The following is a 25545-nucleotide window of genomic DNA, read 5'->3' on the forward strand; positions in this document are numbered from 1 at the left end:
GAAACGTTTAGATAATAAATTGTTTATAGTTTGCCCAAAAAAAAAGAAAAAAAATTGTTTATGTGCCTTTAACTGACGATGGAGGTGCGACAAAGAAAGGTCTATCCCTACAACATCAAGAGTTCATTTTTGGTCACTAGAACTAAAAAACATGTTGAATATCTTTTCGAGGTTAGACAATTATGAGAAGAAATTTCCCAAACATATGATTTTCTTTTTGGTCTTTGAAATTTCCAACATTTTTTTTGCCCAAATTATCTTTAATTTTTCGTTTATTATATATTTTTAAAATAATTTCATCGGCCTAAGTCAAAGTTTAGATGTTGACTTTCAAAGCTTATGATATGAAGTTCAATTTTTGACCTTTTTTTTTCTTGGTAGGATTTTTGACCTTTTTCTCATAATTACGGGAGGTAAAAGTATTATTAGGTCGAATACAGAATAACACTGTAAAATTTTGATGTTATTTTTCACTTGGGTGACTGGTGCCTGGTGGACTGGCTGCGTAGATGGCGATTCACTTTCAGTGGGAGCTATTGTGGGAATTGTGGTTGCGACCATCGCCATCTTCTTGCTGCTGCTCACTCTTGTTTGCTTTTTACCGGAGGCGAAAAATTGATTTCCAATGTGAGTTTTGTTGTTCCATGTGGTCTTGAAATTGCTCTGTTTTATCAGAGAGAGTGATTTATTGTTCTTCAGCTAGAGACAATGTTAAAAAGGGAAGAAAAAAAAAGTGAATTTCAGTTTTAAATTGTTACATTTTTGCCGTGCAGCTGGTGATGATATTACAGCTACACATTCATTACAATTCGATTATGAGACGATTGAATCTGCAACTGATAAGTTTTCGAGGAGTAACAGGCTAGGTCAAGGTGGATTTGGTGAAGTTTACAAGGTATTCTAACTTTTGCAACTTTTTGATTCTGTTACTTCACTTGAAAGTTTGAAACTTTGTACCAATATGGGTTTGGTTCATTTTCTTTCACGGTATACTTCCAAATGGCAAGTTCTTGACTGATCATTAAATTTTGTTACCAGGCTTGGAGTGTATGGAGAAGTGGGTCACCCTTAGAACTAGTGGATCCAACTTGTAGAGAATTATCAGAGCAAAGAAGTGACAAGATGCATCCAAATCCAACAGATCCTCCCAACTTGTCAACAATCAACCTGTTGCTCACTAGAAATATCCTCAATTTACCTGTAAGGCTGTTCCTCAACCACCAAGAACGAGATGGCCTCGAGTCTAGCCAATCGGAGGACTTGTGTCATTTGTGACTTGAATATTCATGTAAGTTCTCTTACACTAAGTTGTGACTGAAATTAGACGAATTTGATGAATGTATGAGTGTCATTCAAACCGGTTAATTTACTACACCGTAACTGATGGCTCCTTCTCTCGTCCCAAATCAGCTTTTGTGGATTCTCTGTTTTCACTCAACTCAGTTTGGGAATTACTGAAATTAGGTTTATATTTTCTATGTAGACTCCATTGAGCATCTTTCACCACTCTGGATAGTGGAGTTACTAGGTAGATTGCTCTGCTTTAAAATTTGGTGTCATCAAAGTAAATGACTCCACTTCTTACCATCATGTTCCTCATTTCCATATCTGTCATATATAGAATTTGGAGGCATGTCAAAGAGATAAGAATTGTGAAGCAGATGATGAGCCCTTGTATCTGTCTTGCTCTGTTTTATCCAATTAATTGATGATCGTTACCATTTTGTTTTCGCTCTTTATGTTACTTTGTCTAAATGTTTATTTTTATGTTTGCTAGAACTGTTGCATCATCTCACCATAGGAGATTCTACAACGTGTTCTTCTGAGTGCCACATGATTCATTCATATAGTTGCATCAATCTTTGTATAAGTACTAATTTGTTGACTACTCTTGACTTAAAGCAGAAATTGCACACTAGTCAACCCAATAAACATTGAAAAAGACACAGGGACCAATGGGTCAAGAACAACTTGCAATGGAAATTTAATTGATGTACATTGATATATGCTTATAGATATACACACTTGCTTGCTATTCTAACTCAAACAACATCTGTATGATCTTGAAAATGAAACTGAAGAATTTCTTGCCAATCTTCTTGTTTTTCCTTGTAGGCTTTCCTGTCGTGTCTGCCCACAAATGCGGGGAAACCGGGTTTTTTTTATACTCCATGGTAAGTTTGATACAAACCGTGGCCTTCTCCTCTCTTCTCTGGCTCCTAATGTCTCAGCTCGAAGCGGCTTCTACAATTCTTCGGTTGGAAAAGGTTCCGATCGGGTGTACGCTGTGGGGATGTGCATCCCGGGTACTGAACCAAAGGTATGTACTACAGTGTTCAAATTTTTTGATAGATCTTTGCACCTCTGTCATACGATGCGTCTGTGCAAATAGGATCACTTTTCCAATTCTTTTGATGCTTCAAACTCTAAAAATAAAAATACAGAGTATTCAGTGTGCATGAACAACCAAGACAATGAAGAGACCAAGTGAACCATGATAGAAGAATTAAGCTTACCGGTTTTTCAGACTTGAGATACCATGGAGCAGATGACATATACGGAGGTAACCTCCATTTAACATGGGTATATGTCATCTATAGTGACTTAGTGAGGTATGTGAGGATTGATTTCTTTTCCATCCTCGTCAATCTCAGCTAGACCAAGCCCAGCTTTACGAGCTTCCTCTAATTCGATTTGCTTCCTATGATCTTTCCTTGACTTAAAAGCAACTGCAAAATCCCCAAGATCATGTCAACAAACATTGAAAAGTTTCAAATCTTGACATGACTACTATTGATTCACCGAGTAACAGTTAAGCTAGACACTGAGTCAATATATCCATGCATGTAGTTTATTATTTTTGTTCATTAATTCTGAAGTAATCTCTGATCAATATTTCGTTGCATAAAGGAGAGAATCTCTCAGGTTTACTATGAACAACGACTGGATTTTCAGAAAACGTAGAAAACAATAAATCAGAGTCTAAGAAGTATCGCAAATCAAAGAGAATCTACGATACAAACCTCCCCAAATCAGTTTTAAAAACCCTAACTTTCTGATGAAGATACGAAATTAGAACTAAATTCTTGACCACTAAAGGGAAACTAACAACCAAAAATCCAGCTAGGAACGTACAAGTAAAATTGAATGAATGCGACCTGAAGCCGTCGCCATGGTTATCCTCGTCAAGCTTCGATTCACCCAAAAAAAAATGCGAGATTGAGAAAAACTAAGAAAACTTCGATTATTATATATCTCTCGGGCGTTAATGTAAGGCGGTGTAATTGATTTGTAGCCCTAACTTCCTGAGGAATTTTTTTAATTTTTCCCTCTGGATTAATTTTTTTTTACCAACTTGTCCTTTGAATTAAACTCGGGAGAGAAAAAATTCTGTCAACTACTGTATATATTCTCGAAAAAAAAAAAAGAAGACTAGTTTCTTCTACAAGAAAAAGAAGGAAATTAGGGTTTTAATCTTCTTCGTTTTGGAAAAGGAACCATAAAATTCTATGAAACAGTTTCTGTCGGATCAGGAACCATCAAAAAATCTATAAAACAGTTTACGTACGGATCAAAGCAAGATCTCACAAAATTCGAGAAGTTGAATACGGACAGTACTCAATCAATCAAAGGAAAATCTAGAGTTTTGGGTTGTTGTGAATTGGGATTGACGATGTTCGAGTGTTACGCTCCAGAAGTGCCTACCGGAAAGTAAAAGGAGGAAGAAGACCAAGGAGACGTCTCACTCGTGGTCTGGGTTATCGTTGTTACCGGATGAGATAGCTCTGAGATGCTTGGCTCGTGTTTCGAGATTTGACCACGCGGCCTTATCTCTCGTCTCCAAGAGCCACCGCTCTCTCGTAGCTTCCACTGAGCTCTTCTACTTGAGATGGGAGATGGGTTGCACCGACGTGTCTATGTACGTATGCATGAAAGTCTTTCCTAACCCAACTCCACGGTGGTTCATTCTTACCCCTAATAGACGACTGAACCCGATCCAGTCAAATCCTTACCAGCCTCCGGATTCATCTTCTTTCGTTGTGGTGGATGGGGGAATCTTTGTAATTGGTGGACTCATCGACGGCATTCCCACTACGGATGTGTCGTTCCTCGATTGTTACTCTCACACATGGCACCGCGTCAAGTCCATGAATATGCCTCGAGCTTCCGCATCGGCATGCTTCGTAGACGGGAATATATACGTGTTTGGAGGGTCCGAGCATTACGCTCATGACCATATATGGGCAGAGGTATTTGATCGAGAGACTCAAACTTGGGCTCCTTTCATGTTTTTGACCCACAATTGGGATTTTGAGATACCACAAAATAAAATTATACACCAGAGTTTGGCTATAGAGGTGAAGAAGATTTTCGCGTTGAATGAGAAAGATCGAAGATTCTACATCTTGCCAAGCGATGAGATAGTAAACACAAAGGATTGGTGTATCATTGATAAACTATTGTACTGTCGCGGTACTCGCGGAAAAATCTTATGGTGTGAGCTAAATGAATTGGATTGGAAGGAAGTTAAAGGCTTGGAAGATTTGCAACACTCTCTCTCTAGTTCGAGATATTCCTTTAATATCAACAAACTCTGCAGCAATTCTGCTGGAAACATTGTTATCTTTTGGATTGCGCAGAGTTTGGACCTTTGGTGTGCCGAGATTTCCATGGAGAGATGCAAGGGAGGCGAGATTTGGGGAAAGATTGAGTGGTTTGGTGTTGTTTTTGAAGTTGATCCTTTCTTACACTCATCATATGGTTTTAAGGTCTTATATTCCGCGTCTGTCTATGTCTGAAATTTTAATCTTCACAGTCATTGTTAACTATTCCATTTGTGGAACAATGGCTAGAAAGCCACTATCTGGGGAAAAACCTAAAATGCCACCTTTCTAATTTCTAATTTCTACGAAAATAAAATTTAAAGATATATAAATCAAACTATTATGAAAAGACCAAAACCCCTTGGAAAAAAGATCCATTATTCTCAATCTGATCAATTTTGATCCAAGCCATCCGGCCCAAACAAATCCAACAAAAAACCGAATTGTCCCTTTTCCCTCTTTTCCCAAAATCAAATCCCCAATTTAAGATAAGTGAAAATTGAGAGATATCGATCAAATTCCTTCTTCCCTGCATTCGGTCGACACCAGTACCACTGAACGACTCTTGTTTGAAGACTGATTAATTTCAGCCTCTGTTGTAGTGGTTAAACCCAATTCTTTTGCAGTCTTCTTGGAAGTCTCATCAAAGAAGGATTTACTATTGACGGTTGGTAGTGCTCTCGATCCATCCATGTCAAAATTCATCTCCATATCGCATACATTCGGCGATATCTGTCCCTTCTTCGCATTTATCTTAACACCAGCTTTGGCTAAGAAAGCTCTACCCAAGATAAGAGGATCTTTGGGAGACCACAAATCAGCGGGTATTAGACATTCACCAATCTTAACAGGAACATCAGTGAGAAGAAGTGTGATCCGGATAGGTCTATAAGCAGGCATACCAAGAAGTACAACAACTGAATGTGGCATCAAATTGATGATATATGCTGTCTTTTGCAGCGGTTACATGCCTCCCGAATATGTGGCGAATGGGCAGTTCTCGATGAAATCTGATGTTTACAGTTTTGGAGTATTGATTCTAGAGATTATTGTTGGCAAAAAGAGTAGTAGCTTCCAAGAGATTGATGGTTCAGTAGGCAACTTAGTCACATATGTTAATACTACAAAGCCAATGCAATCTTGAACTTATTTTTTACCTCTTTAAACTGTGACCATGGCCATGAACATTGGTTTCTTGACAAATTACTTACAGGTTTGGAGGCTTTGGAACAACGAATCATTCTTGGAACTCGTAGACCCGGCCATGGGGGAGAGTTGTGATAAAGATGAAGTGATCAGATGCATCCATATAAGCTTATTGTGCGTTCAAGAATATCATGCAGATCATCCAACCATGTCCATAGTATTTCAGATGCTCACTAATACTTTTCTTACTCTGCCCGTGCCTCAGTCACCTGGATTTGTCTTTAGAGTCAGATCCGAGCCAAACACATTAGCCGAGCGATTGGAGCCTGGTCCGTCTACTACCATGTCGTTTGCTTGTTCCATTGATGATGCATCGATCACGAGTGTTAATTATCGGTGAAATATAATTAGAGGTTAATACCCTAATGATAATATGTATATCCTTTCATTACACAAAACTCTAATAGCCACAATTACTAAAGCTAAAATCAAGGGAATTTCAACATAGCCGTTTACATTGACTTCGATTGAGTGACTGACTTATCGTAGTCACTCGTCACAAACCACTGACTTATCGTAGAGAGAGAAGAAAAATTTACAGTTTATATATGGAAGCTCCTTGATGTGAAACTCAAATCAAGGAACTCGAAGAAAAAACCATGTCTTGTCTTATATCTTTCATCTTCCTTTTCCTTTTCTCATTCCTTACTAGCTTCAAAGCTTCTGCTCAAGATCATTATTTCCTAAATCATAATTGTCCAAATACGACAACTTACTCAAGTAACAGCACTTACTTCACCAATCTCAAAACCCTTTTGTCCTCTCTCTCTTTCCCCAACGCCTCTTATCCCACCGGATTCCAAAACGCCACGGTGGGACAAACCCCTGACAGGGTCACCGGACTTTTCCTTTGCCGCGGAGACCTCTGCCCGAAGTTTGCCGTAACTGCGTCGCCTTCTCCGTTAACGAAACATTAACTCGGTGACCAAATCAGAGAGAAGCTGTGTTCTATTACGAGGAGTGCATACTCAGATACTCTCACAAGAATATTCTATCGACGACCATTACAAACGAATGAGAATTTATCTTGAGTAACACCAATAATATTTCTCCTATTCAAAAACAAATAAACCAGTTTATAATTTTGGTGTTATCTAATATGAACCAAGCTGCCATGGAAGCAGCCAAAAGTTCTAGAAAATTCTCTACGATAACGACCGAATTGACCGCACTCCAGACTTTGTACGGGCTTGTTCAATGCACTCCTGATCTTTCAAGACAAGACTGCATGAGATGTCTGACAAGCTCCATCAATAGAATGCCACTTTCTAGAATTGGAGCAAGACAGTTTTGGCCAAGTTGTAATTCAAGGTACGAGCTTTACGCGTTCTACAACGAAACCGCCATTGAGACACCATCACCACCACCGCCGCCTCTGCGGTTTCCAGGGCAGTGACATCTCCTTCACTATCTAGTGAACAGTGAACACTTTCTTCTTCCTCTGTTTTTTCCTCTGTTTACTTGATCTTAGCAATACTAATATGGAAAAGATTCATTCTATGACAGAATTTTCAATTTTGTTTTGTTATTCGTCTACTATTTTCTTATCTTAAGCAAATGATCTTTGGAAAAAGGGAAAAGTGGGAATTCAAATGTGTTAGTGGTCAAAAAGATCCTGCAGAGCGTCCGATCTTGTCGAACATTTTCATGATGCTCACTAGTAATACTGTGACTTTACCAGTGCATATACAACAGATGCATCCACATTGAACTGGTCCAACCCCCAAACTATCTCTGATGTAACTATTACAGATCTTGAACCTCGTTGAAGTTGAGATTACGTTGAGACATTAGTTCCATTAAAACGGTATGATATATGAGATATAAACTCGATCAAAGTTTACATACAAAGTCTTTATCATTTGCTACGTTTTAATTAGTGTGTAGACTCCATTGCTTGCTGCGTTGAAAAAGTGGTTTCATCGAAATAAAGTAACTCAATTTCTTACGATCAAAGAGATAAGAATTGTGAAGCAGCTAATGAGTCTTCTTATTTTGTCTTTATTTTACTTCAGTCTTTGATAGTGTTACTCTGCTTTATGTCACTAATGTTATTGGCTTTTCTCATAGCCAATTTTTGTTTTGTTTATTTGCTTCATTTATGTATCTTTAATTTACACCTAGGAGATTATGTAACTATCTTTATTCTACAACGTGTTCTTCTTGGAGCCATATGATACATTCATATAATTGCAACTATCTTTGTACGCTTGACTCAAAACAGAAATTGCACATTAGTCAACCCAATAGACAGAGGTGTTCAATGTACACACACTTGCTTGCTTTCCTAACTCAAACAAAATCTGCATGATATTGAAAATGAAACCGAAGAATCTTTTGCCAGTCTTCTGTTTTTGGCTTGTTGTGTCTGCACAAGAATGCGGAAAACTGGTTTCTTCAGACCCTATAAACCGTGGCCTTCTCCTCTCTTCTCTCGCTTCTAATGTCTTAGCTCAAGACGGTTTCTACAATGCCTCTGTTTCCGATTGGGTGTATTCATCTAAGGTGCTAAGCAAGATGTTTGCTCCAACTGTATGTCTGTATCAACCTTGCTTCTTATTGGTTTGATAGAGAAATGTCCCAACCAGAAAGAAGGCGTCTTCTGGTTCTTCGAGAAGATTTCTTGTATGATACGTTACTCTAACTGTTCATTCTTTAGATCACTCGAGATGGAATCAAGTTCCAAGCTGTACAATACTGGGGATTTCGCAGGAATTATCGGAATCATCGTTGGTCTCACCTTCATGATCAGCGTGATGCTTGTTCTAGGGTTGGCTCTTTGTATGAGGAGAAAAGCGCATGTACCAAGAAATTTGCAACTAAAAGTGAGTCTGACACTACGGTTGATTTGGCTCAAAGACTCATTTATAGTTTTGGAGTCTTAGTTCTTGAGATTTATATACGGTCGAAATAACAGATTCGCCCACCAGTCTGACACTACAGTTGAGAATTTGGTCACATACGTGAGTACCTATTGGCGTTGATTATCCGGTTTAGTTAAATTAGCTGGTTTATTTCGGTTTACTACACTTGTATATAACAACACAATTGTACAGCTTTTATGATTAAGGAATTATGGAGAATTTCTCTTTCCGCTAACAAACTTTCTCCATCGTCTTCTTCATCGTTTCTCTGATTTGTAATATGGTATCAGAGCCATCAAGCTCAAATTTCTGTTGATCTCGCATCGTTTTTCTCCTTTTCTGAGTTTGATTTCTCGATACTCTCCTCTTTCTACCAGATTCATACTTTCCGATGGTGTCTGGAGTTCGTGTGACTCGAAAATCAGCTCGTTCCAAGGCGTCGGCGAGTTCAGCTGCTCGGAAAACGTCGCGATCTACTGGTGTTGCAGATTCACCTCCGGATTCTCCTTCAGGTGCCAACTCTCGGGTTTCTGGAGCTTCGCGAGGTGTTGTTTCATCAGGATCTGAAGATCCGACTCAGTCTCCGTTCTTCATGCATAGTGCTGATCATCCAGGTTTGAATATCATCTCTCACCGTTTAGATGAAACAAATTATGGTGATTGGAGTGTTGCTATGCGAATCTCGTTGGATGCTAAGAATAAACTTGGATTCATAGACGGATCTCTCCCTCGTCCTGTTGAATCAGATAGTAATTTCCGTCTATGGTCCCGATGTAACAGCATGGTTAAGTCATGGATGCTGAACTCAGTTTCTCCTCAGATCTACCGCAGTATCTTGCGTATGAACGATGCTGTGGATATCTGGCGTGATTTATTCAGTCGTTTTCATCTGACTAATTTACCACGCACCTATAACTTGACGCAAGAGATCCAGGATCTTCGTCAAGGATCTATGTCTTTATCTGAATACTATACTCTTTTGAAAACATTGTGGGATCAACTTGACAGTACAGAGGACCTTGATGATCCCTGTACGTGTGGTAAGGCTGCTCGTCTGCATCAGAAGGCAGAGAGAGCTAAGATAGTGAAGTTTTTGGCTGGATTAAACGAGTCATATGCAATTGTTCGCAGGCAGATCATTGCAAAGAAGGCTCTACCCAGTCTTGCAGAAGTTTATCATATTTTGGATCAGGATAACAGCCAGAAGGGTTTCTCCAATATTGTAGCTCCTCCTGCAGCTTTTCAGGTCTCCGAGTTGAACAGCTCTCCTACTGCTCCACCTACAGTCATGTATGTTCAAAATGGGCCAAATAAAGGTCGTCCCATTTGTTCATACTGCAACAGGGTTGGTCACATCGCAGAAAGATGCTACAGAAAACATGGATTTCCTCCTGGATTCACTCCCAAAGGTAAAGCTTCTGATAAGATTCTTAAGTCTCACCCAGTGGCAGCTCAAGTCACTGTCTCCTCTCTTCCAGATCAGTCTCAGTCCCCAGTTCATCTTGAAAATCTGGTTGGTAATCTCTCTAAGGATCAGATAAACAATCTGATAGCTCTTTTCAGTTCTAAACTTCAGACTCAGAATGTCTCTAGCGCCGTTGAAGCCAGTTCTTCTCAGTCACCCTTAGATCACTCTGGTATCTCATTTTCCCCTTCCACATATAGCTTTATTGGCATCCTGGCAGTTTCCCAAAACTCATTATCTAATGATACATGGGTCATTGATTCTGGGGCTACACATCATGTGTCCCATGACAGAGCTATGTTTCTATCACTCGACACTGCTGTTTTGAGTTTTGTGAATCTTCCAACAGGTCCAAATGTTAAGATCAGTGGAGTGGGCATTATTAGAATAAATAAGGACATTATTCTCAAGAATGTCTTATTTATTCCAGAATTCAGATTAAACCTTATCAGTATAAGTTCTTTGACAACTGATCTTGGCTCTAGAGTGATCTTTGATCCTGTTTGTTGTCAAATTCAGGATCTTACCAAGGGGTCGATGCTTGGAGAGGGTAGAAGGATTGGAAATCTCTATGTGTTGGATACTCAGTCTACTGCAATATCAGTGAATGCTACAGTGGATGTGAATATGTGGCACAAGAGACTTGGACACCCATCTTATTCAAGGTTGGATACTATTTCTGAAGTTTTGGGAACTACAAGACACAAGAATAAGAAGGCAGCTTACTGTGATGTTTGTCATTTAGCCAAACAAAAGAAGTTGTCCTTTCAGTCTGGTCAAAACATTTGTAATTCAGCTTTTGAGTTGTTACACATTGATGTTTGGGGACCATTTTCAGTGGAAACAGTTGATGGTTTTAAGTATTTTTTAACTATAGTTGATGATCACTCCAGAGCAACGTGGGTTTATTTACTCAAGACTAAAAATGAGGTTCTCACAGTGTTTCCTGCTTTCATCAGTCAAGTTGAAAATCAGTTTAATACCAAAGTAAAATCAGTGCGCTCAGATAATGCTAAAGAGTTGAGTTTCACAGAGTTTTACAAAGCTAAGGGTATCGTTTCATTTCATTCTTGCCCAGAGACACCAGAGCAGAACTCAGTGGTTGAGAGAAAGCACCAGCACATACTCAATGTTGCTAGAGCATTGATGTTTCAGTCAAACATGTCATTGCCTTACTGGGGAGAATGCATACTAACAGCAGTTTTCTTGATCAACAGGACTCCTTCTGCAGTTTTATCTAACAAGACTCCTTTTGAACTGCTTACAGGTAATGCACCAGACTATTCTCAAATAAGAACTTTCGGCTGTTTATGTTATGCTTCTACTTCTCCAAAACAGAGGCACAAATTTCAACCACGAGCCAGAGCCTGTCTGTTTTTGGGTTATCCCTCTGGATTCAAGGGTTACAAACTGTTAGATTTGGACAGCAATGTGGTTTTTATATCAAGAAATGTTGAGTTTCATGAAGAAGTTTTTCCTATGAGTGATGCTAAGAAGTCAGCTTCTGATGCTGCAGGTATGCTCACACCTATGGTTCCTTTGTCTTCAGATTCCACCATTTCTCATCTTCCATCACCACAAATTTCTCCACAAACACAAATTTCTCATTCACGAGTAAAGAAATTCCCTGCTCATTTACAAGACTATCATTGTTATTCCCTTAACACTGAAGTCTCTCATCCCATTTCATCTTCTCTTTCTTATTCTAAAATCACTCCATCACATATGTTATACATTAATAACATCTCCAAAATTCCAATCCCTCAATCATTTTCTGAGGCAAAGGATTCCAAGGAATGGTGTGGAGCAATAGATACAGAAATTGGTGCTATGGAAAGAACTAATACTTGGGAAATCACAACTTTACCACCTGGAAAGAAGGCAGTTGGGTGTAAATGGGTGTTTACTGTGAAATTTCATGCAGATGGAAGCTTGGAAAGGTACAAAGCAAGAATAGTGGCTAAAGGGTATACTCAGAAAGAAGGTCTAGACTACACTGAAACCTTCTCTCCAGTTGCTAAAATGGCTACTGTTAAGCTGTTATTGAAAGTCTCAGCATCTAAGAAATGGTTCTTGAATCAATTAGACATTTCTAATGCTTTTCTGAATGGAGATTTGATAGAAGACATCTACATGAAACTTCCAGAAGGATATGCTGATATTAAGGGGGACCATTTGCCTCCTAATGCTGTTTGTCGCCTAAAGAAGTCGATCTATGGTCTTAAACAAGCATCCAGGCAATGGTTTTTAAAGTTCTCAGATTCTCTTTTAAAATTGGGATTTGTTAAGCAACATGGTGATCATACTCTATTTGTCAGGAGTCATGGTTGTGAGTTTGTTGCAGTCCTAGTTTATGTCGATGATATAGTGATTGCTAGCACTACAGAGGCTGCTGCAACTTCACTGACAGAGGCTTTAAAGGAGAGTTTTAAGTTGAGAGAATTGGGACCTCTGAAATATTTTTTGGGTCTGGAGGTTGCTCGCACTTCTAAAGGTATTTCTCTATGCCAAAGAAAATATGCTTTAGAGTTGCTTACCTTTGCTGGAATGTTAGACTGCAAATCATCTTCCATTCCTATGACACCAAATTTAAGACTGTCAAAACATGATGGCATTCTCTTAGAAGACAGAGAAATGTATAGGAGTCTTGTAGGACGGCTCATGTATTTGACTATCACGAGACCTGATATCACTTTTGCTGTGAATAAGCTTTGTCAGTTCTCTTCAGCTCCTCGGACAGCTCACCTCACAGCAGTGTATAAGGTGTTACAGTACATTAAAGGCACTGTGGGTCAAGGCCTGTTCTATTCTGCAGACCCGGATCTCACCTTGAAGGGCTTCACTGATGCAGACTGGGGCACTTGTCCAGACAGTAGACGATCCACAACAGGTTTCACAATGTTTGTGGGTTCCTCTTTGATCTCCTGGCGTTCCAAGAAACAACCTACAGTCTCCAGGTCTTCTGCAGAGGCAGAGTATCGGGCATTAGCTTTGGCTTCTTGTGAAATGGCCTGGCTGACCACTCTGTTATCAGCTTTAAGGGTTCTTTCTTCAGTTCCCATACTCTATTCTGATAGCACTGCAGCCGTCTATATTGCCACTAACCCGGTATTTCACGAAAGAACAAAACACATTGAGATAGATTGCCATACCGTGAGAGAGAAGTTAGATAATGGTCAGCTCAAGCTTCTACATGTCAACACTGAAGATCAAATTGCTGACATTTTAACCAAACCTCTCTTTCCTCATCAGTTTGCTCACTTACTATCCAAGATGAGTCTTCACAACATTTTCGCCTCCTCTTGAGGGGGACTATTGGCGTTGATTATCCGGTTTAGTTAAATTAGCTGGTTTATTTCGGTTTACTACACTTGTATATAACAACACAATTGTACAGCTTTTATGATTAAGGAATTATGGAGAATTTCTCTTTCCGCTAACAAACTTTCTCCATCGTCTTCTTCATCGTTTCTCTGATTTGTAATAGTACCAACTCTGTTCTTGATTGATGGTTATGTTTAACCAACAAATATGAGAAACTGTGATTGATAACTAAATTATGTTACAGGCTTGGAGGTTGTGGAGAAACGGGTCACCATTAGAACTCGTGGATCCAACCATTTCAGAGAATTGTGAAACCGAAGAAGTGACAAGATGCATCCACATTGCATTGCTATGTGTTCAACAAAATCCCACTGATCACCCGAGCTTGTCGACAATCCACATGATGTTCACTCACAATTCCCTTAACTTACCAGATCCTCAACAACCTGGATTCTTCTTTCCAAATAGAAGCAACCAAGAACGAGATGGCCTCGAGTCTAGCCAGTCTACGAACCGGTCCAATTCCCAAACTATGAATGATGTAACCATTACTGATCTTGATCCTCGTTGAAGTCGACGTTCCATTGAGACATTGGACCTGTTGTGAAATCATTCTTCCGATTTGTATGTAAGCAAAATACACCAGGGACTCTTTCTTCTGATAATTGATGTATAATAATATCCAAACCGGTTTTACTGACTAAACCGGTCCTATATATTAGGCCACCTAACCGTTTCTCGATGTCAGTTGTGACTTGAATAAATTATGCGACTCTACACAAATCTTTCGCTGAAATTGTGATATGAATGGAACCCAACCCGGTTAATCCCCTAAACCAGCAGCATGTAATTGTAAACCGGAAATTGATGGTTCATTCTCTCTCGTTCCGAGTCAGCTTTTACGAATCCTCTGTTTTCGCTCACTCTGTTAAGGGATCCATTGATTGCTGCTTTTGCAACTCTGTTACAAGTTAGATTGCTCGGACTAAAAAATTGGTTTCATGTAAGAAAATTACTCAATTTGTAGCAATCATTTTCCTCATTTATGTAATTGTCATGTATAAAATTTGGAGGCAATGCGAAGATCAAATAAATACCAAAGAGATAATAACTGTGAAGTAGCTAATAAGTCTTTGTATTTTGTCTCATCTTCGTCTTTGATAGTTAATGCTTCTGATTTTTCCAAATCAATTGACGAAATTTCATTCACGTATCATTTTCCTATCACTTTCTTTATGTAACCTCGTCTGAATTTTCTTCACAAATGACTTACAGGTTTGGAGGCTTTGGAACAACGAATCATTCTTGGAACTCATAGACCCGGCCATGGGGGAGAGTTATGATAAAGATGAAGTCATCAGATATATCCATATAAACTTATTGTGCGTTGAAGAAAATCCTGGAGATCGTCCAACCACGTCCATAGTATTTCAGATGCTCACTAATACTTTTCTTACTCTGCCAGTGCCTCAGTCACCTGGATTTGTCTTTAGAGTCAATTCCGAGCCAAACCCATTATTTGAGAGATTGAAGCCTGGTCCGTCTACTACCATGTCGTTTGCTTGTTCCATTGATGATGCATCGATCACGAGTGTTAATCTTCGTTGCAATTATAGGTTCATTATAATATGTATGTCCTTTCATAAAAAAAAAACTCTAATAGCCACACAATTACTAAAAGACGTACACACATTCAGTATTTTTTTGTTCTCTGTTTCTTCTTCTTTGTTATCTGAAGTGTCATTTCTGTTGCTGCACAATATTGTTTGTACGTGTGCCATGTAAACTCTAACCAAGGTTTTCCGTTCCGGTTAGGTTAAATGGCACCGACTCAAAAGACAGACCACATTTGAATTTGTGGGTTAACAAATAGTGTTTAGCTATCACAAATGTGTATCACAAGTTTCAAACCATGGCATTTACAAAGGTAACAACACATTTAAAGAGTTAAAAAAGTAGGTATTGTATCATATCATAAATAGAGGGTCTACTAATCTACTATCTTAAACCATACTAGCTAGATGATATCCGAGTAATCGTTTAGTCTACTTTTTAATTTTTTTGAGCTATGGAACCAAATTTCTCAAAAAAAAAAAAAAGAATCGTTTACTTTGACTTATTGATTTTGATTGACTTATCGTTGTCACAAACCATCTTCTACTTCACGTTAATCAGCATTCAGCAGTAGTAGTCAGAGAGAGAAGAAAACTATTCACTTTATAAATGGGAGTTCTATGATATGAAACTCAAATCAAGAAACTCGCACCATGTCTTCTCTGATCTCTTTCATCTTCCTTTTCCTTTTCTCATTCCTCACTAGCTTCAAAGCTTCTGCTCAAAAACCTTATTACCTAAATGGGGGCTGTCTAACTACGACAAATTACTCAATGAACAGCACTTACTTTACCAATCTCAGAACCCTTTTGTCCTCTCTTTCTTATTGGATAATGAATTGCCGTGTCTCCTCTCATATTAGAGACATCAATATATAGAGTTACAAAGAGTACTAGGGTATACATCAAAGGGTAGAGATGGAAATATACATATCCTAACACCCCCCCGCAGGCTTAGCGTCGGGTGGTCTAATGCTAAGACTGGTTCGAAAAGACGTAAAAAGCGGAGATGGTAGACCCTTAGTGAATATGTCAGCGAACTGATGAGCAGAAGGAACATGTAAAACCTTGACTTCCCCGAGAGCAACACGTTCTCGAACAAAGTGTATGTCGATCTCTATATGCTTTGTTCGTTGATGTTGAACAGGATTGGAAGACATGTAGATGGCACTAACATTATCACAATAAACGATCGTTGCCTTAGGAATCGCGATATGCATCTCAAGTAACAAAGTACGGAGCCATGTAGCCTCAGAGACTGCGTTAGCGACACCGCGATATTCAGCCTCCGCACTAGAGCGAGAAGTAGTGGGTTGGCGTTTCGATGACCAAGACACTAAATTGTCGCCGAGGAAGACACAAAAGCCGGAGGTAGAACGGCGAGTGGAGGGGCAACCAGCCCAATCAGCATCGGAATAAACGACAAGATTCAGAGATGAAGACTTGTAAAGATGAAGCCCATGGGAGATTGTACCTTTGACATACCGTAGAATGCGCTTAAGAGCGTGGAAATGTGATTCACGAGGGTCGTGCATAAACAAGCAAATTTGTTGCACCGCATAAGAGATGTCGGGACGGGTAAATGTCAAATATTGAAGCACCCCTGCTAAGCTGCGATAGAGAGTAGGATCAGCAACCTTAGGACCATCAGCTGCAGCAAGCTTAGAACCAACCTCGACAGGAGTGAGAACCGGATTGCAATTAGTCATTTGAGCCCGGTGAAGTATATCAGCCGCGTAGTTTTGTTGATGTAAAAATAGACCGTGAGCATCGCGGGAAACAGAAATGCCAAGAAAGTGATGGAGAGCACCAAGATCAGTCATCTCGAATTCAGAACTTAGACGATCAATAATCGTTTGAAGAAGACTTGGTTGCGAGGCGGTTAAGACGATGTCATCAACGTAAAGAAGCAAGTAAGCGATGGCTGTACCAGTGGAGAGAATAAAGAGAGATGAATCAGACTTGCTTTGTTTGAAACCAATCTTCTTAGCATAGGCGGCGAACCGAGAGAACCAAGCCCGAGGAGCTTGCTTAAGCCCGTATAAAGAACGCTTTAGAAGACATACATGATCAGGTTTAGTCGGGTCGACGAATCCCGGAGGTTGATACATATAGACCGTCTCTTCAAGGTCACCATGGAGGAAGGCATTTTTAACGTCGAGTTGGTGAAGCGGCCAGTCACGAGCAGTAGCCACGTCAAGAACCGTCCGAATGGTAGCCGGTTTGACCACCGGGCTGAATGTCTCGTCACAATCGACACCAATTTGTTGAGACCGTCCATTAGCAACAAGACGGGCCTTGTAACGAGCAAGGGTACCGTCAGCCTTGAATTTATGCCTGAAAATCCACATAGAACGAATGATATTAGTAGCAACTGGACGGGGCACAAGGTCCCACGTACCACTTTTAATTTGAGCTTTATATTCCTCCGTCATGGCATTATGCCAACGACCATCCTTGGCTGCTTGAATATGTGACAGTGGAAGGGGAGAAATAGAAGTATCGGTGTGAAGACACAATGGTTGTCGTGGTTTGAAGATACCACTTTTACTACGAGTTTGCATTGGATGAGTAGAAGTAGAAGTGTGAGAAGGAATTACCATAGGAGGATTAGAGATTGTAGGAGGAGATGGCGACGGAGAAGGTGATGGTGAAGGAGGAGGAGAAGGTAATGGTGATGGTGGAGGAGGAGGAGACGGCTGAGCAATACGAGGACGAATGATGGGCGGAATGGCCACGTCGTCGGGTTTAGATGGAGGAGAGTCGGAAATAGAGAAAGGAAAAACAGACTCGTTGAACGTAACATGGCGGGAGAGTATGACACGTCGGGTAGTGAGATCAAGACACCGATAGCCGCGGTGATCGGTAGGGTAGCCCAAGAAGACACACGGAGTGGAGCGGGGAGCCAACTTGTGAAGAGAAGTCGGCAACATGTTCGGGTAACAAAGACAACCGAAAGTACGGAGGTGCAAGTATCGTGCTTCTTTGTTAAACAACTTGGTGAAGGGAACTTCGTCATGAATCGCAGAAGATGGGAGAAGGTTGATGATGTGGACAGCCGTATGTAAAGCCTCGACCCAATACGCCAGTGGCATTGATGCTTGGATAAGAAGCGTACGAATGAGGTTGTTTATGGTACGAAGCATACGTTCAGCACGGCCATTTTGTTGTGATGTGTAAGGGCACGAAAAACGGAATTGCATCCCCATGGAATCCATGTATTGATGAAACGCCCGATTGTCATACTCTCCACCATTGTCACATTGTAACATTTTGATTTTGGAATGAAATTGAGTCTGCACATAAGTAGAAAAATGAATAAATTTGGACAAAGTATCACTTTTACGATGTAAAGGATAGATCCAAACGAAATGAGAAAAATGGTCGAGAAAAATAAGATAATATTTGATCCCACTAATACTCGGAATTGGTGAAGTCCAAATATCAGAATGCACAATATCAAAAGGACGAAAAACTGTAGTAGTAGAAGAAAAGAAAGGTTGTCTAACATGTTTCCCAAGTTGACAAGCTTGACACAAATCCGTCAAAGCAGTCTTATTAGAATGTAAAGAGAGAGAATAGAGAATGTGTTTAAGAGTAGAAGAAGAGCAATGACCCAAACGACGATGCCAAAGAGATCCGTCAACAGAAGACACGGAGAGAGCAAGAGGCAGAGAAGTATTTGTAGAGGAAGGAACCGCATATAGAGGACCGGAGCTGTCACATCGGAGAAGTTTGTTCCGAGTACGTAGATCCTTAATAACAAAACCAAAAGGATCAAACTCAATAGAACAAGAATTATCTGTAACAAATTTACGAACAGAAAGTAGATTTTTAATGATGGAAGGACAAACGAGAACATTGTTTAGTTGAAAAGATCGAGAAGGAGTGATTAGATTTCCCTGTCCAACAGTCGTGATTCGAGCCAAGGATCCGTTGCCAACGGTAAGAGCAGGTATAAAGCTCGAATTAAAAGTAGGACAGAGGTTACCTGCGCTAGAAGCGATGTGATTAGTCGCGCCACTGTCCATGTACCACTGAGCATCCGTCGGATCTTGGAGAGACATAGTATTGAAAGCATGAGTGATTTGAGCCGGAAGCAATGTATGTTGTGGTGGTGAGGGAGACATGAGATGAGAGGTGTGGGCTTCATAATGCGGCCTTAGTGGTGTAGGACCAAGAAGACCAGGCTGCATCATGGAGACATGACGAGGAGGAGCTGAGTAGCCGGAGTATCCATGAAATGGAGGAGGTGGTGCAGAAGCGTAAGGAGGAGAAGGCCATGATGGATAAGGAGGCTGCCAATAATTGTTGTTGTAGAAACGACCTCCACGACCTCGATATCCGCGACCGCCACGGCCACGACCACGATTGCCACGGTTGCCACGATTGCCACCATAATTAGAATTATTGGAGTAGGAGTGGTTACCGGAACCGTGAGTAGAAGGATGATTCTGGGATGGCTCCGATGAAGTGTAGAGAAGAGTAGGTGAAGAAGAAGAAGCAGAAGGAGGAGCGCTACTAGGGACAGACCTCACGTGCTTCGATAGTCGATCTTCCTCGCTTTGTAGCATCGACCGTGTTTCAATGAAACCCGGAAAAGGCGATTTGTGTTTGATGACGTTGATGATACTATCAAACTTGTCTGACAAGCCATTGAGGATGTGCATCACTAAGACACGTTCGGAGATCGGTGAATCAACATTCGCAAGGAGATCGGAGATGGACTTGAGCTTCTTACAATATTCATGAACAGATAGATCTCCAATAACTGTGGTTCGCAGTTCATTCTCTAATTGCATAGCGCGTGCTTCCTTGTTATCACGAAACAAGCTTTCGATGGCAGTCCAAAGGTCATGAGCGGAGCACTTTGGTTTGAGAACAGTTTCGAGGATGGACTCCGTAATTGTCCCGTAGATCCACATCTTGACAAGATCGTTGTGTTCCTTCCATGACTTTTCAGTTTCCGGTGTGGAGGAGGAGGTGCCGTCGATGTGACCAAGAACACCAAAACTGCTACAATGTGTTTCAAAAAGCTCTCTCCATGTATCATAATTGAGTTTGGTCATGTCAAGAGTGATGGGTACGTAAGCTTTGATTTGGCTTATAGAGAATGGTTTGTCATTGGTGGGAGGAGTAAGGGCCATCGTTGAGAATAGAGAGAATGAGAGATGATTAACAAGAAAGAGGATTGCTTGGAGGAAGAAGGAAGATGAAGAGAAAAGGATGAAGAAGAAGGGAGACGAAAAGATGAAAAAGAAGGGAGATGAAGAGAGAAAGAGGAGACGAAAAGAGTGTTTTTAGAAGAGCAAAGGCTCTGATACCATATTGGATAATGAATTGCCGTGTCTCCTCTCATATTAGAGACATCAATATATAGAGTTACAAAGAGTACTAGGGTATACAAGGGTAGAGATGGAAATATACATATCCTAACATTTCTTCCCGTAACGCCTCTTACTCCACCGGATTCCAAAACGCCACGGCAGGAAAAGCCCCCGACAGGGTCACCGGACTTTTCCTTTGTCGCGGAGACTTCTCGCCTGAAGTTTGCCGTAGCTGCGTAGCCTTTGCCGCCAACGACACCTTTAATCGGTGTCCGGATAAAAGAGAAGCCGTGTTCTATTACGAGGAGTGCATACTCAGATACTCTGACAAGAATATACTATCGACGGTTACATACGACGGAGGATTAATCATGACGAACCCCAACAATATTTCTTCTAATCAAAGAGACTCGTTCGTAGCTTCGGTGTCGTCCACAATGAACCAAGCTGCCGTCGTAACAGCCAACAGTTCTAGAAAATTCTATACGTTAGAGACCGTGTTAACCCCAGTCCAGACTTTGTATGGGCTGCTTCAATGCACTCCTGATCTTACAAGACAAGACTGCTTGAGCTGTTTGCAAAGTTCTATCAATAGTATCCATCTTTACGCAGTTGGTGGAAGATTTGTTTATCCTAGCTGTAATGCTAGGTACGAGCTTTACTCATTCTACAACGGAACGGCCATTGGAACACCACTAGGTCCACTACCATCACCACCACCACTACCATCGCCGGCTCCAGCTCCAGCTCCAGCTCCTTCACTACATGGTAAACTTTTTCTTCAATTCCTCTGTTTTCTTCAGTGATTTAATTTCTTGAAGTTACAGTAATAGCAAAATAGAAAATTTCATTCTTTTGACAGAATTTCAATTATATTATCGTTTGCCATTGTCTTTGTCTGATCTTAAGCAAATAATGTTTGAAAAACAGGGAAAGGTGGAAATTCAAATGTGTTGGTGGTAGCCATTGTTGTGCCTATTACAGTGGTTGCTCTGCTTTTGATAGCTGGTTATTGTTTCCTTGCAAAAAGGGCAAAGAAGACTTCTGATACTGAACCAACCTTTGATGGTAAAAGTTTCGAATGATAAACAATCTTAATTGGTTTGATTACGTAATTGACTATTCTTTTATTATTTTTCTGATTACTAAGACTTTTATTGTGCAACAGGAAATGATATAACAACCGTAGAGTCACTGCAACTTGATTATAAAATGATTCGAGCTGCAACAAATAAGTTTTCAGAAAATAATAAGATTGGTCAAGGTGGATTTGGTGAGGTTTACAAGGTACTGTTACTATGAATTATTTAACTGCGCTGAGGTTGTGTACTTTTTATTAAATCTTGTGTCAATACATTTGAATAATGAGATGATGTTGATGAAAACGATCGGATAGGGTACATTTTTGAATGGAACTGAAGTTGCGGTGAAGAGACTGTCAAAATCATCAGGACAAGGTCACACAGAGTTCAAGAACGAGGTTGTTGTAGTTGCAAAGCTTCAACACAAAAGTTTAGTTAGGCTTCTCGGGTTTTCTCTTGAAGGAGAAGAAAGGATACTGGTCTACGAGTATGTGCCCAACAAAAGCCTTGATTACTTTATCTTCGGTCAGTTTCAATTATTGTTTTGTCTCAATGATTGTTTTGCCATTTTGAAACTTGGGCGCTACAAGTCTTTAGATTTAACTCTAAATCATGGATATGCGCACACAGATCCTGCAAAACAAGGCCAACTGGACTGGACTGAACGACACAAGATCATTGAAGGGATTGCTCGGGGGATTTTATATCTTCACCAAGATTCACGGCTTACAATCATACACCGTGACCTAAAAGCAAGTAACATTCTTTTGGATGCGGATATGAATCCCAAAATTGCTGATTTTGGAATGGCAAGGATCTTTGAAATGGACCAAAGCCAGGAGAACACAAGCAGAATAGTTGGTACCTTGTAAGTTTTTTACTTCTCATAAGTTAATTTTGTTAAACATGATTTTGCCAATGTAACAAAGTTTTGTTGTGGATCCCAGCGGTTACATGTCTCCTGAATATGCAATAAATGGCCAGTTCTCAGTGAAATCTGATGTCTATAGCTTTGGAGTGTTAGTTCTTGAGATCATAAGCGGTAAGAAGAACAAGAGCTTCTATGAGACTGACGGGGCACATAACTTGGTCTCATATGTAAGCTTAAAAGCAATCAAGTATTGATATTTACATCTCTTACAATAAGCAGTGGTTGCAAGAACTGATTGATTGATTTATATTCTAGGCTTGGAGTCTATGGAGTAAGGGAACAGCATTGGACCTCGTGGATCTAATTATTATAGATAATTGCCAAAAGAGTGAAGTAGCTCGATGCATCCATATATGTCTTTTATGTGTTCAAGAAGATCCTGAGGAGCGTCCGATCATGTCAACCATTTTTATGATGCTCACTAATGATACTGTGACTTTACCAGTGCCTCAACAACCAGGATTTTTCGTTCAGAGTTGACCTGAAAAAGACCCGCTTGATTTAAATCAACCAACGACCACCACCAATTCTGTTCCAAGGTTTATTGACGGTGCATCAATCCCACCTAAGTATATCCTCGTTGAATATGGTGTTAACATTCAAGTTAACCTTGAAGACAAAATAAGAACTTTTTTCAATTTGTTAAAGCAATATTTACATATTTTTAGAGGTGGTTATCCATTTTATTGTTTTCTTTTGATTTGGATTTCTTGTTTGAAACTGAAATCAGATAAAACTATTGTAATTAAATTTGGTTGTGATGTTGTTTGATGGAGAACCCTAATATGTCCTTTCCAAGCTTTGAACACCTTTTACCGAGTTTAGTGCATGGTTGATTTTGAAATTTGATCGAGTTCAGTGATTTGGTACGTTTAAATTTAGTTAAAGATAACCTTTTTTCTTTCATTATTAGATCAGTAATGTCCAACCGCACAATGGTCGCAGAAGTGGACCGTTAACCACTTGAAATCTTGACTCAGCAAAACCTAGATAATGACATGCTTGACTTACACTACTTCGATCAATATTAATTTCGGTTGTATTTGAACAACAAATTTTTGATTAAAATCGGTATAGTATCAAATCTGTATATACAAAAATTGATGCGCCTTTTTCCCACGAATTAGGGTTTGTAATGGCGATACGATTTTAGATTGCTTGATTCGTTAGATTGAAGCTCACCGTTCTTTAGTCAATGACATTTAGGTGTTCATTCGTATGTGTAGACACCACTGATTGCTGCTTTCGCCACTCTGTTCGGGGCAGAGCTCTGCGTGAAAATTGGTTTCATCGAGTTAAATTCTCATCTTTCATTAATGACCATCATGATCTTCCTTCTGTATTTGTCACATCTAAATTCTGTTTTTTTTTTTTTTTTTAATGATTCCAAAAGAGAGGAGACTCAAGTCTCCGTTTACTTAAGATTTAAATTATTGACGCTTGTTTTAGGACCGTGTAAGCAGGTTTAAAGACCACTGTTATCAGTTTGACGAATTCAACACTTGGAAAATTTTAGAGAAAAATCTTCGGTTTGCTTTGTCTCTGACGTGTGTTGCTTACTCAACCGAAATTGTAAATGAGTCAACGGAGATTGATTTTTCTATTGATGGTCCACACTCTACGTAACTTCTTTTTGTTTTTTTTTTTATAAAGGTGATAGGTCCACATAACTTCTAGCAGACGTTTAATTGACGAGGACATGTTTATAGACAAAAAAAAAAAGGTATGCATATTATTCATACCTGCTTGCTGTCCTAATCTAAATATCATCTGTATGATCCTGAAAATGGAATTGAAGAATCTCTTGCCAATCTTCTGGTTTCTCCTTATAGGCTTTACTGTTGTGTTTGCACCAGAATGCGGAAAAACTGGGGTTTTTGTACCAAATGGTAGGTATGACAAGAACCGTGGCCTTCTCCTCTCTTCTCTTGCTTCTAATGTTTCAGCTCAAAGTGGCTACTTCAATACTTCGATTGGCCAAGGCCCGGATCGTCGAGTGTACGCTCTAGGGATGTGCATTCAAGGTGCTGAACCAGAGGTTTGCTACAACTGTATTGACTTTGCGTCTAATCTGTTATTAGACAGCTGTCCCAACCAGACGGAAGGCCTGGCCTGGTCTGAAAAACGGGTTGTGTGTATGGTACGGTACTCCAATATTTATTTTTTTGGATCACTCACGATAGAACCGCATTTTCCTACCCCAAGTCAGGAAGATATCAGATCCAATTTAGCAGAGTTTGATAAAGCGTGGGAAGTGTTAACAAGTGGTATGATAGCTAATACTACTTCGCCATCATCTAAAAGCAATTCGATTTTAAAACGATTGAAGCTGCAACAAACAAATTCTCGGAGAGCAATATAATTGGCCGTGGTGGATTTGGAGAAGTTTTCAAGGTATCATTTTATCATTTCTAGGAGCACCTAATTCTAAATTTATGTAAGAAGTTTGCAGAAGGGATCCAGACAATGAGATGATGTTGTCTAATTCTTTGTAGGCTGTCCTCAACGGGACTGAAGTTGCAATTAAGAGGCTGTCAAAATCATCAAACAAGGTGCACATGAGTTCAAGAACGAGGTTGTTGTTGTTGCAAAACTTCACCATAGGAATCTTGTTAGGCTTCTCGGTTTTTGTTTGGAAGGAGAAGAAAAGATACTTGTTTACGAGTTTGTTCCCAACAAGAGCCTCGATTACTTCCTCTTTGGTTTGTGGAATTAGCAAATTATATGTGTTCATTATATTTTTGACAAGCTTCTCTTACTGAAATCTGAAGTAGCTAATAACTGCTTTTCTATGTGCAGACCCAATGAAGCAAGGAGAGTTAGACTGGACAAAACGGTACAACATTATCCTAGGAATCACTCGAGGAATTTTATATCTTCATCAAGACTCACGGCTCACAATCATACACCGTGACCTCAAAGCCAGCAACATTCTTCTAGATGCCAATATGAACCCAAAAATTGCTGATTTTGGAATGGCGAGAATATTTGGGATCGACCAAAGTGGAGCTAATACAAACAGAATAGCTGGAACACGGTATATGCCTATTACCCTTGTTATGGCCTATGTACTGACGCTTCAAGAATCTTTTCTTCGCTGGTAAATGGTAATGTACGTAATTTCGCTTG

At 39.9% G+C, this 25545-nt stretch overlaps 4 protein-coding genes, 2 long non-coding RNA genes and 1 pseudogene across 6 annotated transcripts; 6 read left to right on the forward strand and 1 right to left on the reverse strand.

Moving 5' to 3' along the window:
• Positions 1–1908: 1908 nt before the first annotated feature.
• On the reverse strand, positions 1909–2588 carry LOC110226450. Its single transcript, XR_002330489.1, has 2 exons — positions 2517–2588; positions 1909–2426 (listed from the first exon to the last, which is right to left on the reverse strand). It is a non-coding gene; the product is annotated as an uncharacterized LOC110226450 (long non-coding RNA).
• On the forward strand, positions 2253–7338 carry LOC9303789 (putative cysteine-rich receptor-like protein kinase 9). Its single transcript, XM_021018014.1, is given in 3 exon segments — positions 2253–2320; positions 5818–6674; positions 6677–7338. Coding segments are annotated over 2 exon segments (795 nt in total). The 5' UTR covers positions 2253–2320; positions 5818–6409; the 3' UTR covers positions 7207–7338.
• LOC9303788 (F-box/kelch-repeat protein SKIP6) lies at positions 2478–4903 on the forward strand. The gene is made up of 2 exons (XM_021017988.1): positions 2478–2563; positions 2655–4903. The coding sequence occupies exon 2, from the start codon at positions 3897–3899 to the stop codon at positions 4797–4799; it is 903 nt and encodes a 300-aa protein (XP_020873647.1). The 5' UTR covers positions 2478–2563; positions 2655–3896; the 3' UTR covers positions 4800–4903.
• A 626-nt stretch (positions 7339–7964) lies between the features above and the next one.
• LOC110226446 lies at positions 7965–15164 on the forward strand. The gene is made up of 2 exons (XR_002330484.1): positions 7965–8773; positions 13708–15164. It is a non-coding gene; the product is annotated as an uncharacterized LOC110226446 (long non-coding RNA).
• On the forward strand, positions 8928–10787 carry LOC110226368. The gene is made up of 2 exons (XM_021017846.1): positions 8928–10311; positions 10659–10787. Exons 1-2 carry the CDS (start codon positions 9066–9068, stop codon positions 10691–10693), a joined length of 1281 nt encoding a protein of 426 aa, XP_020873505.1. The 5' UTR covers positions 8928–9065; the 3' UTR covers positions 10694–10787.
• A 533-nt stretch (positions 15165–15697) lies between the features above and the next one.
• LOC9303790 overlaps positions 15698–25545 on the forward strand; it is a 33442-nt pseudogene continuing 23594 nt past the window's right edge.
• On the forward strand, positions 23419–25047 carry LOC9303791 (cysteine-rich receptor-like protein kinase 14). The gene is made up of 2 exons (XM_021018069.1): positions 23419–24810; positions 24912–25047. Exon 1 carries the CDS (start codon positions 24116–24118, stop codon positions 24776–24778), a length of 663 nt encoding a protein of 220 aa, XP_020873728.1. The 5' UTR covers positions 23419–24115; the 3' UTR covers positions 24779–24810; positions 24912–25047.

This window comes from Arabidopsis lyrata (genome assembly GCF_000004255.2).
Source record: "Arabidopsis lyrata subsp. lyrata unplaced genomic scaffold ARALYscaffold_7, whole genome shotgun sequence".
NCBI classification, from domain to species: domain Eukaryota; kingdom Viridiplantae; phylum Streptophyta; class Magnoliopsida; order Brassicales; family Brassicaceae; genus Arabidopsis; species Arabidopsis lyrata.